The sequence below is a fragment of the Coregonus lavaretus genome (genome assembly GCF_964263955.1).
Source record: "Coregonus lavaretus genome assembly, chromosome: 32".
NCBI classification, from domain to species: Eukaryota; Metazoa; Chordata; class Actinopteri; order Salmoniformes; family Salmonidae; genus Coregonus; species Coregonus lavaretus.
In genome coordinates this window covers 21,996,026-22,015,229 of record NC_140019.1, presented here as the reverse complement: position 1 = coordinate 22,015,229, position 19,204 = coordinate 21,996,026, and the positions used below count along the sequence as shown (strand labels likewise).

Sequence of the window (19,204 nt, the reverse complement as noted above, 5' to 3'; positions counted from 1 at the left end):
TTCTCGCTCAGAGTTCGCTCATCATCGAGCTGCAGCCCTCCTCCTTCCCCTCGGACCGTTCTAAGATAGCGTACCTCATCACGCTGATGTCCGGGAGGGCTCTCGCCTGGGCTACGACAGTGTGGAAACAACAGTCGGCCATATGCTTCAGTCTGGAGGAGTTCATGCAGGAGGTAAAGAAGGTTTTTGATAATCCATCGTCTTAGGAAGAGGTGAATCGGCAGACTTCGGAGACTCTCAAGGGAACTCGGGTAGCCTCGGGTTCTCTCAGCAACGGAGCCATAGGGGACTTCCGGGATGCCTCGGAGGCGAAGAGGAATCCTTCCTCTACTTCCTTCGTTCCTGTATCACCCATCGACCGTTCAGAGATTCATGTGTCTAGGATCAAACCCATGTCTCACAGCCCTTTGTCTCCTGTTTTGACCATTCTGCCTTCCCTGACCCTGAGCCTGCTTCCGTTCTGTACCTTGTCACACCACCCTGGAATATTGACCTCTGCCGGCCCTTGACCTGTTGTTTGCCTGCCCCCTGTTTTTGTAATAAACTTTTGTTACTTCGACACTGTCTGCATCTGGGTCTTCTCCTGAAACGTGATACCCTTACAAATCCTAGTCTTTGTAGTGCTAGGTTTAGTCCTGACTGACCCTTATACATCCTAGTCTTTGTAGTGCTAGGTTTAGTCCTGACTGAACGTTATAAATCCTAGTCCTGGGGACCCATAGAATGACCAGGCTCTTGTTCCAACCCAATGCTACCAAACTTGACTCAACCAATCAAGAGTTTGACTTACAGTTGAAGTCGGAAGTTTACATACACCTTAGCCAAATACATTTAAACTCAGTTTTTCACAATTCCTGACATTTAATCCTAGTAACAATTCCCTGTCTTAGGTCACTTAGGATCACCACTTTATTTTAAGAATGTAAAATGTCAGAATAATAGTAGAGAAAATGATTTATTTCAGCTTTTATTTCTTTCATCACATTCCCAGTGGGTCAGAAGTTTACACACACTCAATTAGTATTTGGTAGCATTACCTTTAAATTGTTTAACTTGGGTCAAATGTTTCAGGTAGCCTTCCACAAGCTTCCCACAATAAGTTGGGTGAATTGTAGGCCTCCTTGCTCGTACACGCTTTTTCAGTTCTGCCCACAGATTTTCTATAGGATTGAGGTCAGGGCTTTGTGATGGCCACTCCAATACCTTGGCTTTGTTGTCCTTAAGCCATTTTGTCACAACTTTGGAAGTATGCTTGGGGTCATTGTCCATTTGGAAGACCCAAGCTTTAACTTCCTGACTGATGTCTTGAGATGTTGCTTCAATATATCCACATAATTCTCCTTCCTCATGATGCCATCTATTTTGTAAAGTGCACCAGACCCTCCTGCAGCAAAGCACCCCCACAGCATGATGCTGCCACCCCCATGCTTCACGGTTGGGATGGTGTTCTTCGGCTTGCAAGCGACCCCCTTTTTCCTCCAAACATAACGATGGTCATTATGGCCAAACAGTTCTATTTTTGTTTCATCAGACCAGAGGACATTTCTCCAAAAGGTACAATCTTTGTCCCCATGTGCAGTTGCAAACCGTAGTCTGGCATTTTTATGCCGGTTTTGGAGCAGTGGCTTCTTCCTTGCTGAGCGGCCTTTCAGGTTATGTCGATATAGGACTCGTTTTACTGTGGATATAGATACTTTTGTACCTGTTTCCTCCATCATCTTCACAAGGTCCTTTGCTGTTGTTCTGGGATTGATTTGAACTTTTCGCACCGTACGTTCATCTCTAGGAGACAGAACGCGTCTCCTTCCTGAACGGTATGACGGCTGCGTGGTCCCATGGTGTTTATACTTGTGTACTATTGTTTGTACAGATGAACATGGTACCTTCAGGCATTTGGAAATTGCTCCCAAGAATGAACCAGACTTGTGGAGGTCTACAATGTTTTTTCTGAGGTCTTGGCTGATTTCTTTTGATTTTCCCATGATGTCAAGCAAAGAGGCACTGAGTTTGAAGGTAGGCCTTGAAATACATCCACAGGTACACCTCCAATTGACTCAAATGATGTCAGTTAGCCTATCAGAAGCTTCTAAAGCCATGACATCATTTTCTGGAATTTTCCAAGCTGTTTAAAGGCACAGTCCACTTAGTGTGTGTAAACGTATGACCCACTGGAATTGTGATACAGTGCATTATAAGTGAAACAATCTGTCTGTAAACAATTTTTGGAAAAATTACTTGTGTCATGCACAAAGTAGATGTCCTAACCGACTTGCCAAAACTATAGTTTGTTAACAAGAAATGTGTGGAGTGGTTGAAAAACGAGTTTCAATTTCTCCAACCTAAGTGTATGTAAACTTCCGACTTCAACTGTAGGTTTGATTTATTGATGAGTCAAACCTGTTGTCCTTAGGGTCATTACACATGAAATCAATCGACTTTCTACATTTACATTTGACATTTTAGTCATTTAGCAGACACTCTTATCCAGAGCGACTTACAGTTAGTTTTTTTTTTTTTGACCGCACCTTTTGATTTGAACAAAACTTTCCATATTTGTTTGCCCATGGTGGAAGTAGTCAGCCAGTGACTTTTATAATTTTCATTTAAATAGGGGTAGATTTTGTCCTGTTAAACTAGTACATCTTACCTCTATCACTGTCATAGAGATAGGCAAACTTGTCCCACTTGTAGTACTCAATGAGGCTGAGTAGGGGTCCTTTGATGTCAGGCCTCATCTGGATGATGAACTGATGAGTTCCATCCAGCGGGAAGCTGGGGGTGATAAATGACACATGGAGAGTCCCGCAGAACGACGTTATCGTGTTGACCGACTTCTTGTCGTAGAATCCAAAGATGGCGTAAACTCCTCTCGAGAACTGGGAACAGACTGAAACGAGAGAAGTTGCAAAACAGTCATGAGGATATGTATTCGTAAATATTGGATGACAGTGTGACATTAAGATAAGATACGATGTATGGTCTGTTTTCACATTAATTTTATTTGCACCATTATTAAAACAAGCTCATTACGTGACATAAACTAGACAATACTGAATATACTAGACATGAGTTAAACTGTGATACAATTGGCTTCAAACAAGTGCTGTAACAAATTGAAGTTTGAACGTTTATGAACTTTATTACTGTCTAAAGCAGCCTCTTCCACTGGAGCGGCTGGTTTTAGCTGATTAATGTATTTTAACTGTCCATAAGCAATGCCTGGGGAGCTCTTACTTACAACAGCACAATATTTTAAAGCTACTTGTTAACATTTAATGGGCTTCTATTATAGAATTCAATACAGTGGGGGGAATGTATGTAAGAGAAAGTGCCGTATCAGTGCAACCATTGCTAAAGACACTTCATAAAATCTTCATGTTGGATATTTTTGGTCATTGATATGACCCGCTCTATATACTGTAAGTCCTATACTCTGAGCAGTTTCTGCTTGAGTGACGTTCATAGGTAGGCCATTTGAGGGTCAAAGACTTCTCTTGAGAGATATTTGAAAGATTTAGTACAATACAGGGCTACACCATGGCACCGACATCTACAGTGAGGGAAAAAAGTATTTGATCCCCTGCTGATTTTGTACGTTTGCCCACTGACAAATAAATTATCAGTCTATCATTTTAATGGTAGGTTTATTTGAACAGTGAGAGACAGAATAACAACAACAAAATCCAGAAAAACGCATGACATTTTTTAAATAAATTGATTTGCATTTTAATGAGGGAAATAAGTATTTGACCCCCTCTCAATCAGAAAGATTTCTGGCTCCCAGATGTCTTTTATACAGGTAACGAGCTGAGATTAGGAGCACACTCTTAAAGGGAGTGCTCCTAATCTCAACTTGTTACCTGTATAAAAGACACCTGTCCACAGAAGCAATCAAGCAATCATATTCCAAACTGTCCACCTTGGCCAAGACCAAAGAGCTCTCCAAGGATGTCAGGGACAAGATTGTAGACCTACACAAGGCTGGAATGGGCTACAAGACCATCGCCAAGCCACTTGGTGAGAAGTTGACAACAGTTGGTGCGATTATTCGCAAATGGAAGAAACACAAAAGAACTGTCAATCTCCCTCGGCCTGGGGCTCCATGCAAGATCTCACCTCGTGGAGTTGCAATGATCATGAGAACAGTGAGGAATCAGCCCAGAACTACACAGGAGTATCTTGTCAATGATCTCAAGGCAGCTGGGACCATAGTCACCAAGAAAACAATTGGTAACACACTATGCCGTGAAGGACTGAAATCCTGCAACGCCCGCAAGGTCCCCCTGCTCAAGAAAGCACATATACAGGCTCGTCTGAAGCTTGCCAATGAACATCTGAATGATTCAGAGGAGAACTGGGTGAAAGTGTTGTGGTCAGATGAGACCAAAATCGAGCTCTTTGGCATCAACTCAACTCGCCGTGTTTGGAGGAGGAGGAATGCTGCCTATGACCCCAAGAACACCATCCCCACCGTCAAACCGTGGAAACATTATGCTTTGGGGGTGTTTTTCTGCAAAGGGGACAGGAGTGAGACTGAGGGACTTGAGTGAGAACCTCCTTCCCTCAGCCAGGGCATTGAAAATGGGTCGTGGATGGGTATTCCAGCATGATAATGACCCAAAACACACGGCCAAGGCAACAAAGGAGTGGCTCAAGAAGAAGCACATTAAGGTCCTGGAGTGGCCTAGCCAGTCTCCAGACCTTAATCCCGTAGAAAATCTGTGGAGGGAGCTGAAGGTTCGAGTTGCCAAACGTCAGCCTCGAAAACTTAATGACTTGGAGTAGATCTGCAAAGAGGAGTGGGACAAAATCCCTCCTGATATGTGTTTAAACCTGGGGGCCAACTACAAGAAACGTCTGACCTCTGTGATTGCCAACAAGTGTTTTGCCACCAAGTACTAAATCATGTTTTGCAGAGGGGTCAAATACTTATTTCCCTCATTAAAATGCAAATCAATTTATAACATTTTTGACATGCGTTTTTCTGGATTTTTTTGTTGTTTTTCTGTCTCTCACTGTTCAAATAAACCTACTATTAAAATGATAGACTGATCATGTCTTTGTCAGTGGGCAAACTTACAAAATCAGCAGGGGATCAAATACTTTTTTCCCTCACTGTATATGTACCGTATGGCTCTGCTGTGGCCTATACTATTGTCCCGTATGGCTCTGCTGTGGCCTATACTATTGTCCCATATGGCTCTGCTGTGGCCTATACTATTGTCCCGTATGGCTCTGCTGTGGCCTATACTATTGTCCCGTATGGCTCTGCTGTGGCCTATACTATTGTCCCGTATGGCTCTGCTGTGGCCTATACTATTGTCTCCTATGGCTCTGCTGTGGCCTATACTATTGTCCCGTATGGCTCTGCTGTGGCCTATACTATTGTCCCGTATGGCTCTGCTGTGGCCTATACTATTGTCCCGTATGGCTCTGCTGTGGCCTATACTATTGTCCCGTATGGCTCTGCTGTGGCCTATACTATTGTCCCGTATGGCTCTGCTGTGGCCTATACTATTGTTCCGTATGGCTCTGCTGTGGCCTATACTATTGTCTCGTATGGCTCTGCTGTGGCCTATACTATTGTCTCGTATGGCTCTGCTGTGGCCTATACTATTCATTGTCCTTTGGAGATCTTGTGCTGGGAAGGAAGACCATGAAACGTTAATGACTGGCTTTTATTCATATACAATGATGGTGTTTCTGTTGGTTTCAGTCTCCTTCTTCCTGCTGTTTATTTCCATACTGTAGATATAATATACTATAGATCAACTATAGGTTGGTTCCATACAATCACCTCTGTTTGAGATTGGTATAATCCATATATCATTAGATTAGATATTTCTTATTTGTCTGTTTCTCACAGATATTTGTTTTACTTACCAGAAAATGCACTGCGATAGATATAATATCCAACATAAAAATTCAGAAAAAAATCAACTACAATGACAGTTAAGGACTTTAACCCTCCCTTCCCCATAACTTGTCTCCCCCTTCCCTCATATACTCAATATTATACAACCCTTTATTGTCCAAAAGTCCCTGAGCAGTGCACATAATATTATTGCACATGCCTATAATCTCAGCATCCATGATTCCTGTACCCTGCACAGCCCTTTTATATTGCAGTTAGTTATATTTCACAGTTCACTATTGCACGTTCCCAAATGAGTGAGCCATCCCTATGCCCCGTCACATGAATTACAAACGGAAGTCCTGTAATATGCATGATGCACAGCTGTGCATAGGTAAAAATGAATATTAAACGGCTAAGTGGTTCAGCTGTATTTATACAACGTTTGGACAACGGTCAGCACATTGGGGTGTCGCTAGGTTAATCAGGCTTATTGACTTGGACATGTATGTCTCTCCATTGTAATTAATCCAAATAATTGTTTGCCTCTAGCAGGGTCAAACTAGGTTGATTTGCTGACACCGGGGGATTGGAGTCTATCCATTAGACATTAGCTGGCTCAGCTAAAATTGACATCTTGCTGCTTTACATCTTTATAGGCTGTGACGGCCATCTTTGATGTAAACATGCTGGACAGGCTTGAATATCACCAGGTTTGGACTTTGTGATTAGTTGTTGGGCCTAGTTTAATGCATACTCGATTGGCAGAAACAATTTCCGTTTAACAAGTGGGGGAAAGTGAGCTTTGAGAAAATATGGATGTCCACATAAGCTACTTCGAAAAAATGGACACACAAGCTACTTGGAATATATGGAGCAACTTCCAAAGCAAAACAGTGACACCACCAAGTATCTTACCACAGCATTCTCCTACTTCCTTCAACACTGAAGTATTTCGCAAATCCCTTATGCCACTCTTAAAGCCATGCAGTACTCATAAGAAATCGGGTCATTTCAGTTGAATGCCTCAAATGAACAGCCCCACACTCATATCCCACCAAAATCTTTATTAATCTGTAAAGTTTGTCTAGGGGTCATCGGGAGAACATTGTTTAAGGCAGTCCAATCACTCCGTCGATTTTGTGGCGCCAACCCTAATCCTATTAATTGATGACACTGCCCGCCGTCCATTGATGTGGCGTCTGATAGTGCAACCTGACTCATCAAATCAGATTTGTATCACACACTAACTACTGTAATCTTGCACTAAGTGGCTGCACTGTACTGTAAAATCCACCAATGATATTGCTACAATCAGATTTCCTGCACAATGATGTTGGCTAAGACTTTATGTATTGGTGATGAAATGTTACATCATTTAAGTCCAAATTCTAACTTGAGATCTGTGAATGTCTTCCAAAAACATTGATGCATGGTTTCAAGTTGTGTGTACAGACTGTAAGGAGGGGTTGACTCTTGAGTATTTCTTTACTCTACGATTACCCACAAACAGCATTTTCAAACCTGGAAGGTGTTGTACAAAGGAGTTTTCTCCTAGCGTCTCTCAATGTTATGTCCATTGTCAGGTTTGTGGGTGTTAATTGATAGGTCTTAACAGTGGTTTGGCTTTGGTAATCAGCTTTATTATAAATTAGCTTAGCAAGCTTATATCTTGCAGTATGTTAGAGGCCTACTTTACAGAATACACTGATACCAACATGTATTGTAGATCTTCATGTTTTGAACCAAGTCTATGATGTTATAGGGTTCCAACAAAAGAAAAAAGACACCCACATTGCTTTATTTCCGTGGTAGCTCTGTTCTTAAATAAAACCACAGAATGTACTGTAGCTACTACTACCAGACAGACTCCAGACTCCACTAGATTCCAGGTTTTAGAACAAGAAACGTGTTTGTAGGGGCAGTAGTTTGTAAACACAGCCAATGTCTCAACATTGCTATGGCGGTTTGAGCAAATCCCATCCCAAGATTGATTTTCAACAGTAACTTGAGTCAAGGCTTTTGAAATCTTTAATTAAGAAAGAGAAACCCCCCCCACAAAAACTGTTACCGGAAGAAAAGGAGAAGAATCTAAAAAGCCATTAAAAGCCTGCCACGTACTGTATAAGTGGTTTCCAATGAAAGTGGGCTGTATTTTGCATTTTGCATTTTGCAATAATCCCAACAATGTAGTGCAGTTTCTATTGTGGAGTGTGATGCCAGTTTGTGTGTGTGTGTGTGTGTGTGTGTGTGTGTGTGTGTGTGTGTGTGTGTGTGTGTGTGTGTGTGTGTGTGTTTGAGTAGACAAATAAATATACAACAGCACTCCAGCAACTAAATCCTAATCACTAGTTATAATTTTAATAACATACGAACAAAATCATGACAGGTGGAATCAATATGAGACTTGTGCTCAAACAACTAGAGAAGAAGTGCCGGCCAAAATGAGTAACTACTGCAGACGAATAAGGACCAACATTATGGTCTAACATCAGACAGAAGGACACCAGGACAGGAAGACACTTGAGAGTGTTGCGACAACTTCTGCTACCTTGGTAAACTGTGCCCAGAGCAGGTGGTCACAGACAGTGGAAGGAGAACTTGCTCTGTGAGAGTGAGTGCTGCGTAGTTATTAGGGTGAAAATGTAGTCATTACCATAACTGCAGAGGGAGAGTTATGTGTTCAGCCCTAATTGACTAGCTGTCTGCATCTCTCTGTGTGAAGACTTTCCAGCTCCCCTGCACTAACCTGCACCCCAAACATGTCATCTCATTTTAGATTGTTAGTAATGATGCATAATGGAGTTTGGAGGTTGCCACCACCACGGTTGAGGGTGAATTCCATTTAAATTCTAGTCAATTCAGGAAGTACACTGAAATTCCAATTCTAATTCTCTTCAATGTTTTTCAACGAGGAAAATGTAGAAATGGAATTGAGTTAAATTTTGAATGGACTAGAATTGAAATGGAATTGACCCCAACCCTGGTCGCCACAGATATTCGCTTCATCATGGCCGAAGATGCTCTGCAGGTCAGTATGATGGAACCAGTATGGTGGAACCAGCTTCCCCCTGAAGCTAGGGCAGCAGAGTCCCTGCCCATCTTCTGAAAACATACCTCTTCAAAGAGTATCTCAAATAATCCCACAACATCTACAGTGCCTTGGAAAAGTATTCATCCCCCTTAACGTTTTTCCAATTTTGTTGCAATACAACCTGTAATTTAAATGGATTTTTATTTGGATTTCATGTAATAGACATACACAAAATAGTCCAAATTGGTGAAGTGGAATCAATAAAATAACTTGTTTTCAAAAATTCAAAAAAATAAATAACGGAAAAGTGGTGCGTGCATATGTATTCTTTGCTATGAAACCCCTAAATAAGATCTGGTGCAACCAATTACCTTCAGAAGTCACATAATTAGTTAAATAAAGTCCACCTGTGTGCAATCTAAGTGTCACATGATCTGTCACATGATCTCAGTATATACACACCTGTTCTGAAAGGCCCCAGAATCTGCAACACCACTAAGCAAGCGGCACCATGAAGACCAAGGAGCTCTCCAAACAGGTCAGGGACAAAGTTGTGGAGAAGTACAGATCAGGGTTGGGTTATAAAAAAATATCAGAAACTTTGAACATCCTACGGAGCACCATTAAATCCATTATTAAAAAATGGAAAGAATATGGCACCACAACAAACCTGCCAAGAGAGGGCCGCCCACCAAAACTCACGGACCAGGCAAGGAGGGCATTAATCAGAGAGGCAACAAAGAGACCAAAGATAACCCTGAAGGAGCTGCAAAGCTGATTGGAGTATCTGTCCATAAGATCACTTTAAGCCGTACACTCCACAGAGCTGGGCTTTATGGAAGAGTGGCCAGAAAAAAGCCATTGCTTAAAGAAATAAATAAGCAAACACGTTTGGTGTTCGCCAAAAGGCATGTGGAAGACTCCCAAAACATATGGAAGAAGGTACTCTGGTCAGATGAGACTAAAATTGAGCTTTTTGGCCATCAAGGAAAACGCTATGTCTGGCGCAAACCCAACACCTCTCATCACCCCGAGAACACAATCCCCACAGTGAAGCATGGTGGTGGTAGCATCATGTTGTGGTGATGTTTTTCATCGGCAGGGACTGGGAAACTGGTCAGAATGGAAGGAATGATGGATGGCGCTAAATACAGGGAAATTCTTGAGGGAAACTTGTTTCAGTCTTCCAGAGATTTGAGACTGGGATGGAGGTTCACCTTCCAGCAGGACAATGACCCTAAGCATACTGCTAAAGCAACACTTGAGTGGTTTAAAGGGAAACATTTAAATGTCTTGGAATGGCCTAGTCAAAGCCCAGACCTCAATCCAATTGAGAATCTGTGGTATGACTTAAAGATTGCTGTACACCAGCAGAACGCATCCAACTTGAAGGAGCTGGAGCAGTTTTGCCTTGAAGAATGAGCATAAATCCCAGTGGCTAGATGTGCCAAGCTTATATAGACATACCCCAAGAGACTTGCAGCTGTACTTGCTGCAAAAGGTGGCTCTACAAAGTATTGACTTTGGGGGGGGGGGGGGGTGAATAGTTATGCACGCTCAAGTTTTCTATTTTTTTGTCTTATTTCATGTTTGTTTCACAAAAAAAAATATTTAGCATCTTCAAAGTGGTAGGCATGTTGTGTAAATCAAATGATACAAACCCCCCAAAAATCAATTTTAATTCCAGGTTGTAAGGCAACGATACAGGAAAAATGCCAAGGGGAGTGAATACTTTCGCAAGCCACTGTATATACACTCAACCAAAAAATCACCTTGACTGGCCTGGACAGTGCTGGACTAGAACAAAACCCTGCATGTCCAGTCTTTAGGATCGAGTATTTCAATACACAGCAACACAAATCACTGTGAATCTTTGAAAACAAACAACTGAGTCACACACATTTTAACTTGATATTATATTTTAGATACATTTTCATTTGAGCGTGATTTTTAGTCCAGGAGCAGGCTGAATCTGTGCCCGGAACACCAAACAGCACAGTGTGTTTTTGAGCTATACATTATATAAAAAGCTATATTGGTCAGCCGTGGTAAGGATAATGATCGCCTCATTATAACTAATGATAGATAGGAACCATAATATATGTCAGTGTTATGCCAGCTCCAGCGAACTGTAGAACCTTTAGCAGTGATGCTAGAAGAGGGTACACCCTAACTCTAACCCTATGAAGTATACCAGCAAGGAAGAGGCGAAGCGAGAGGTTTCACTCTTGCAAAAATCTGTCCACAATAAGCCCAATGCGTTTCTATGGGTTTATTTTTGACCTAAACTTGTCGCCTGCCTTCCGCCTTTGGGACACTTACTCCCATTGTTAGGGCGGAGACATGAGCAGTTCGCCATTATGTACAGTGCCTTCAGAAAGTATTCACACCCCTTCACTTTTTCCACATTTTGTTGTGTTCCAGCCTGAATTTAAAATGGAATGAATTGAGATTTTTTTTTTCTGGCCTACACACAATACCCCATAATGTCAAAGTGGAATTATGCTTTTCGAAATGTTTACAAATTAATTAAAAAAGAAAAGCTAAAATGTCTTGAGTCAATACGTATTCAACCCCTTTGTTATGGCAAGCCTAAAGAAGTTCAGGAGTAAACATGTGCTAACAAGTCACATAATAAGTTGCATGGACTCACTCTGTGTGCAATAATAGTGTTTAACATGATTTCTGAATGACTATCTCATCTCTGTACCCCACACATACAATTATCTGTAAGATCCCTCAGATTCAACCAGAAAGACCGGGCGGTTTTCCAATGCCTCGCAAAGTAGGGCACCTATTGGTATATACGTAAAAATAAAAAAAGCAGACATTGAATATCCCTTTGAGCATGGTGAAATTATTAATTGGATGGTGTATAAATACACCTAGTCACTACAAAGATACAGGCGTCCTTCCTAACTTAGTTGCTGGAGAGGAAGGAAACCGCTAAGGGATTTCACCATGAGGCCAAAGGTGACTTTACAACAGATACAGAGTTGAATAGCCGTGATAGGAGAGAACTGAGGATGGATCAACAACATTGTAGTTACTCCACAATACTAACCTAAATGACAGAATGAAAAGAAGGACGCTTGTACAGAATATAAATATTCAAAAACATGCATCCTGTTTGCAACAAGTCACATAAGTAAAATTGCAAATAATTTGGCAAAGCAATGAACTTTTGGTCCTGAATACAAAGTGATATATGTTTGGGGCAAATCCAATACAAGACATTACTGAGTACCCCTCTCCATATTTTCAAGCATAGTGGTGTCTGCATCAAGTTATGGGTATGCTTGTAATCGTTAAGGACTGGGGAGTTTTTCAGGATAAATAAGAAACGGAATGGAGCTAAGCACAGGCAAAATCCTAGAGGAAAACCTGGTTCAGTCTGCTTTCCACCAGACACTGGGAAATTAATTCACCTTTCAGCAGGACAATAACCTAAAACACAAGGCCAAATGTACACTGGAGTTGCTTACCAAGAAGACAGTGACTGTTTCTGAGTGGTTGAGTTACAGTTTTGACTTAAATCTGCTTGAAAATCTATGGCAAGACTTGAAAGTGGTTATCTAGCAATGATCAACAACCAATTTGACAGAGCTTGAAGAATTTTGAAAAGTATATTGGGCAAATATAGTACAATCCAGGTGTGCAAAGCTTTTAGAGACTTACCCAGAAAGACTCACAGCTGTAATCACTGCCAAAGGTGATTCTAACATGTATTGACTCAGGGGTCTGAATACTTATGTAAATGAGATATTTCTGTATTACATTTTCGATACATTTACAAAAATGTCTAACAACATGTTTTCACTTTGTCATTATGGGGTATTGGGTTTAGATGGGTGAGATGAACAAAATATGTAGTCCATTTTGAATTCAGGATGTAACACAACAAAATGTGCAATAAGTCAAGGGGTATAAATACTTTCTCATGGCCCTGTACAGATGTCTGAGTGTATTTAACTGGCCTCGTTTCCTTCTCCATGACAGGCTGTTTTAGAGTGTTGCTGTCCTCGTTTCATATTCCATGACAGGCTGTTTTAGAGTGTTGCTGTCCTCATTTTCCTTCTCCATGACAGGCTGTTTTCGAGTGTTGCTGGCCTCATTTTCCTTCTCCATGACAGGCTGTTTTAGAGTGCTGCTGGCCTCATTTTCTTTCTCCATGACTGGCTGTTTTAGAGTGTTGCTGTCCTCGTTTCCTGCTCCATGACAGGCTGTTTTAGAGTGTTGCTGGCCTCGTTTCCTGCTCCATGACAGGCTGTTTTAGAGCGTTACTGTCCTCCTTTCCTGCTCCATCACAATCTGTTTTAGAGTGTTGCTGGTCACGTTTACTGCTCCATGACAATCTGTTTTAGAGTGTAGCTTGCCTCCTTTCCTTCTCCATGACAATCAGTTTTAGAGTGTTGCTGGTCACGTTTACTGCTCCATGACAGGCTGTCTTAGAGTTTTGCTGTCCTCGTTTCCTGCTCCATGACAGGCTGTTTTAGAGTGTTGCTGGTCTTGTTTGCTGCTCCATGACAGGCAGTTTTAGAGTGTTACTGGCCTCGTTTCCTGCTCCATGACAGGCTGTTTTAGAGTGTTGCTGGCCTCGTTTCCTGCTCCATGACTGGCCGTCTTAGAGTGTTGCTGGCCTCGTTTCCTGCTCCATGACAGATTGTTTTAGAGTGTTGTTGGTCTTGTTTACTGCTCCAAGACAATCTGTTTTAGAGTGTTACTGTCCTCCTTTCCTTCTCCATGACAATCTGTTTTAGAGTGTTACTGTCCTCCTTTCCTTCTCCATGACAATCTGTTTTAGAGTGTGGCTGGCCTCGTTTCCTGCTCCATGACAGGCTGTTTTAGAGTTACTGTCCTCCTTTTCCTTCTCCATGACAATCTGTTTTAGAGTGTAGTTGGCCTCTTTTCCTGCTCCAAGACAATCTGTTTTAGAGTGTTGCTGGCCTCTTTTCCTGCTCCAAGACAATCTGTTATAGAGTGTAGCTGGCCTCTTTTCCTGCTCCAAGACAATCTGTTTTAGAGTTACTGTCCTCCTTTCCTGCTCCATGACAATCTGTTTTAGAGTGTTACTGTCCTCCTTTCCTTCTCCATGACAATCTGTTTTAGAGTGTAGCTGGCCTCTTTTCCTGCTCCAAGACAATCTGTTTTAGAGTGTTGCTGGCCTCTTTTCCTGCTCCAAGACAATCTGTTATAGAGTGTTACAGTCCTCCTTTCCTGCTCCAAGACCATCTGTTTTAGAGTGTTGCTGGCCTCTTTTCCTGCTCCAAGACAATCTGTTTTAGAGTTACTGTCCTCCTTTCCTGCTCCATGACAATCTGTTTTAGAGTGTTACAGTCCTCCTTTCCTGCTCCATGACAGGCAGTTTTAGAGTGTTACTGGCCTCGTTTCCTGCTCCATGACAGGCTGTTTTAGAGTGTTGCTGGCCTCGTTTCCTGCTCCATGACTGGCCGTCTTAGAGTGTTGCTGGCCTCGTTTCCTGCTCCATGACAGATTGTTTTAGAGTGTTGTTGGTCTTGTTTACTGCTCCAAGACAATCTGTTTTAGAGTGTTACTGTCCTCCTTTCCTTCTCCATGACAATCTGTTTTAGAGTGTTACTGTCCTCCTTTCCTTCTCCATGACAATCTGTTTTAGAGTGTGGCTGGCCTCGTTTCCTGCTCCATGACAGGCTGTTTTAGAGTTACTGTCCTCCTTTTCCTTCTCCATGACAATCTGTTTTAGAGTGTAGTTGGCCTCTTTTCCTGCTCCAAGACAATCTGTTTTAGAGTGTTGCTGGCCTCTTTTCCTGCTCCAAGACAATCTGTTATAGAGTGTAGCTGGCCTCTTTTCCTGCTCCAAGACAATCTGTTTTAGAGTTACTGTCCTCCTTTCCTGCTCCATGACAATCTGTTTTAGAGTGTTACTGTCCTCCTTTCCTTCTCCATGACAATCTGTTTTAGAGTGTAGCTGGCCTCTTTTCCTGCTCCAAGACAATCTGTTTTAGAGTGTTGCTGGCCTCTTTTCCTGCTCCAAGACAATCTGTTATAGAGTGTTACAGTCCTCCTTTCCTGCTCCAAGACCATCTGTTTTAGAGTGTTGCTGGCCTCTTTTCCTGCTCCAAGACAATCTGTTTTAGAGTTACTGTCCTCCTTTCCTGCTCCATGACAATCTGTTTTAGAGTGTTACAGTCCTCCTTTCCTGCTCCATGACAATCTGTTTTAGAGTGTTACAGTCCTCCTTTCCTGCTCCAAGACAATCTGTTTAGTGTTACTGTCCTCCTTTCCTGCTCCAAGACAATCTGTTTTAGAGTGTTACTGTCCTCCTTTCCTGCTCCAAGACAATCTGTTTTAGAGTGTTGCTGTCCTCCTTTCCTGCTCCATGACAATCTGTTTTAGAGCGTTGCTTTTCCCTTTTCACCCACTAGATTTGAGAAGCAGACTGTTGGACTGTGTTTCTATCATGCTCAATCATACTTGGCAGGTGAAATTCGCTCAAATAGATGGCAGCTGGGCACATAATGAAGTATACTTTTTTTGTTGACAGGGAAATTAATTTGGTCATTTGGTCATCTGTTTGATGTGGTGATGAAAAGGACAACATTTTGAAATTAATCACATTTGTTCTTTCTTTTGGAGATATCCTTCGCCTGTCGTATTAATATGTAAATGTTGCCTTTTAATTGCAAGTGTTTTAGATTGAATGACGGGTTCCAGCCCCAGACAAAAGCAGTACTGATTAGACAAATTATTATCATCACATACACGCATACACACACACACACACACACACACACACACACACACACACACACACACACACACACACACACTCATCAACATCATCGTTATCATCAGTTCAGTCCTAGTAGAATAGATAACACTTCTCTAACTCTGCAGAGAAAGCCTGAGGACTGATATTTTATGTAAAAGTGGATTTGTCCCTGTGTCACTGTTTGTGAGCTCCAGCTGTAAGCCACCACCCGTTCCCCGCAGTGGCCTGACTACATGTGTCACTTATCAAGTTACTGCACAGGCTGATTCCTGCTCTGATTTCAGTCCCCCTATAGCACAGAGGGAATTTACTAGAAAGACCCTCAACGGCCCACCATGATGTCTTTGTTAGTCTGGCTTGAGGACAGAACATCAATGGGTTTTCTCACAGCCTAGTCTGTCTGGTGACAAATGTCAATGTTTTTATTTTATTTTAAATGTTGTTTTTAAATGTTGTTTCTCTCGGTGAGAGGAAAAGTAGCACCTGAAGCTATGTTAAGGATGGTGGGAACTCACCAATTCAATCCTAAACAGGAAATAAACTCAAGTTACTGAGAGTCAGTGTGTCTCTCTGCCAACCTCCCCTAACTCATACATATATGGACACATAAATACACACTTGGATATGACACAAATATACATGTCCCTGTTTTAAGTGAAGTCTCCGAATTACACCAGAGCACACCATAGCTTGGTATCAACCATTTTGTACAATGGTGTACAACCATCCTTTACACATTATCTTTGTCAGTGGCAGATTGGCAAACATCAGGAATGGCTAAAGACTCTCTCTCTTTCTCTTCCTTTCTCTCTCTCTTGCTCTCTTTCTTTCCCGGTCTCTCTCTCTTGCTCTCTTTCTCTCCCGGTCTCTCTCTCTCGCTCTCTTTATCCCCCCCTCGCTCTCTCTCTCTCGCTTTCCTTCTCTCTCTCTCTCTCTCTCTCTCTTTCTCTCTCTCTCTCTTTCTCAAAATAATAAACAATGTTATGGCAGCATGTGACATCTGTTGGGGCATGTCTATATGACAGTCGAAAGGCACTTTTGTGATGATGACAAATGTGCTACTACCATCACATATAGAGGCAGAGTGAGGGTCAACATCTGAATGAAGACATTGAAAAAAAAATATCTCTGTAGCTAGGTTTCCATCCAATTGGTGACAGACTTTCATGCGAATATTCAAAAATCTGCATAAAGAAATATTCACATTTCCCCACCAGTGGTGTGCTTCCACCAATCTGACTTGTTGCAGTTAAAAATCAGTGCGTGATGCCATAATGCACACAAAATTTACTTTTTCGCTTAAGTTTTCATGTACCAAATAAAAATCAATGTGTTTCCATCGCATTTTCAACTCTACGGATAGTTTTGTCACAAAACTGTTGCATTAATTAGCAAATGTGCATACTCTGTTCTTGGTACGTGCGCTCTAGCCAACAGGTTGCAGATAACAGGTAGTCTACATGATGAGATTATTATGGATAAGAGCAAGAATATTTTCTGGGTCAAACGGCAGTCAAGCATCAATCACCAGAATCAGACCCTTGATATTTATTGGAGAGGAGCATCAAGCTCATCACGTGCACTTTCACCACCCTGTGAAGTTCATCATAACTTATTTAATCTGTAGCCTAATAAACTGCATAGTTTCCCGAGTCGTAGCGGGAGGACCACACACCATATCATCGCGTGACTCCACATTTATTTAGATATGATGGTTATTATATCAATATTTGCGCATAAAGTCGTTTCCACCGCCATTTCTCACATTATTTATTTTACCGCCCCCATTCTCATCGATGGAGCTGTAGTGGAACAGGTTGAGAGCTTCAAGTTCCTTGGTGTCCACATCACCAACAAACTATCATGGTCCAGACACACCAAGACAGTCGTGAAGAGGGCACGACAAAGCCTATTCCCCCTCAGGAGACTGAAAAGATTTGGCACGGGTACTCAGATCCTCAAAAAGTTCTACAGCTGCACCATCGAGAGCATCCTGACTGGTTGCATCACCGCTTGGTATGGCAACTGCTCGGCCTCCGACCGCAAGGCACTACAGTGGGCAGTGCGTACGGCCCAGTACATCACTGGGGCCAAGCTTCCTGCCATCCAGGACTTCTATACCAGGCGGTGTCAGAGGAAGGCCCTAAAAATTGTCAAAGACTCCAGCCACCCTAGTCATAAACTGTTCTCTCTGCTACTGCACGGCAAGTGGTACCGGAGCACCAAGTCTAGGTCCAAAAGGCTTCTTAACAGCTTCTACCCCCAAGCCGTAAGACTCCTGAACAGCTAATCATGGCTACCCGGACTATTTGCATTTGCATTTTTATACAGTATGACATTACTCGCATAGAAACTGTGGATGGAAATGTGTTTACTGACTCACTCTGCTATCTTAGAACATGAAACAGCCACATTTGGAAACTTATTTCCTGTTTTCACAATTTGCATCTGTGCCATTACACCTGAGACTAAACAGAAAAAAATAAGAGAAAGTACACTGCGAAAAAAATGGGGTCTGTTCTTTGATCTCTCCACTGGTGATGCCCATCGGGAGAATCTCGTTTTCATCTTATCTTCCTTATTTATTTATTTATTTCTCACAGCTGAATCCCAATTAACTCCACATCAGCAATCAAGTGTAGCGAGCGTGGGTAGTAGGCCACATACAGGTAGATGAGTAGAACCTAGCTGAGCTTCTCTCTTCAGCCAACCGTAGGCTGGGGGTGACATGGTGACATGTCTCAATCATTCTCTTGTTTCATGTAGCAGTAGGTGGTGTGGCCATGAGGTGGCTAGAGGGGACCACTGTGGTTGAGGGAGGCATTGTGGGATTCCTTTGGGTCTGGGGGTCGGGAGCTCTTCCGGCAGCTGCTCTGTAGCAGCACAGAAAACTGAAGATCTCAGTCTCTGACAACACCCACCCACCCTCCCCCGTCCCTGTTTCATTCACCTCAGTCCGTATGTGTCATGTATTGGTTGGTTGTTTGCGTGGGGGAGTGAGGGGTTACTATATATGGCTTCACATGAAAAAATAATTACTTTATGGTAGATTTCTTCCAGTTACTATAAACTGACTGCATATTATGAAGTAAAAACCTTTGTAAACACATTACAATAGCCATTTGTTTACTAAATTATGCATATGAAACATAGAACAAACAATGATTTTGCGGTTATTGTGGTTGTTTACACAGGCAATATTTAATTCCACAAAAGACAATCCTGGATTCAAAGACACAGTGATTCTCATCAAGCAATCCATGCATCATGCAGGTATATGACCACAACACCGCAGCTGGTAGGGATGCTGTTAGATTTGTCTGTGTATTCATAGCTAAATACAAAGTAGGTAAATAATGACTTCTCTAAATATACCAGCACAGAGGTATTGGCCAAGCAGCACTCTCTTTAATGATGTCTTGGCATAGTGTTATATTAGCTACTACTGCTGTATAGAAAGACTGTTTCATCCAACGAGCCAGAGAGCCAGGTTGCCATGGAAACCAAACAGACTCCCCGTTTGCTCGAGCTGAATGTGTGTGAAAGCTCCAGCTTACTTCTTCAG

At 42.1% G+C, this 19,204-nt stretch overlaps 1 protein-coding gene across 2 annotated transcripts in view; it reads right to left on the bottom strand.

Annotated features, from left to right (window-relative positions):
- Positions 1-19,204, bottom strand: part of LOC311107820 (glutamate receptor 2) — a gene marked incomplete at both ends in the record, with an annotated part of 70,920 nt that overhangs the window by 38,721 nt on the left and 12,995 nt on the right. For both annotated transcript variants that reach the window (XM_084150377.1, XM_084150378.1), the window contains one exon: positions 2,648-2,887. In XM_084150377.1, coding sequence (XP_084006503.1) covers positions 2,648-2,887 — 240 coding nt within the window. The remainder of the gene's footprint in view (positions 1-2,647; positions 2,888-19,204) is intronic.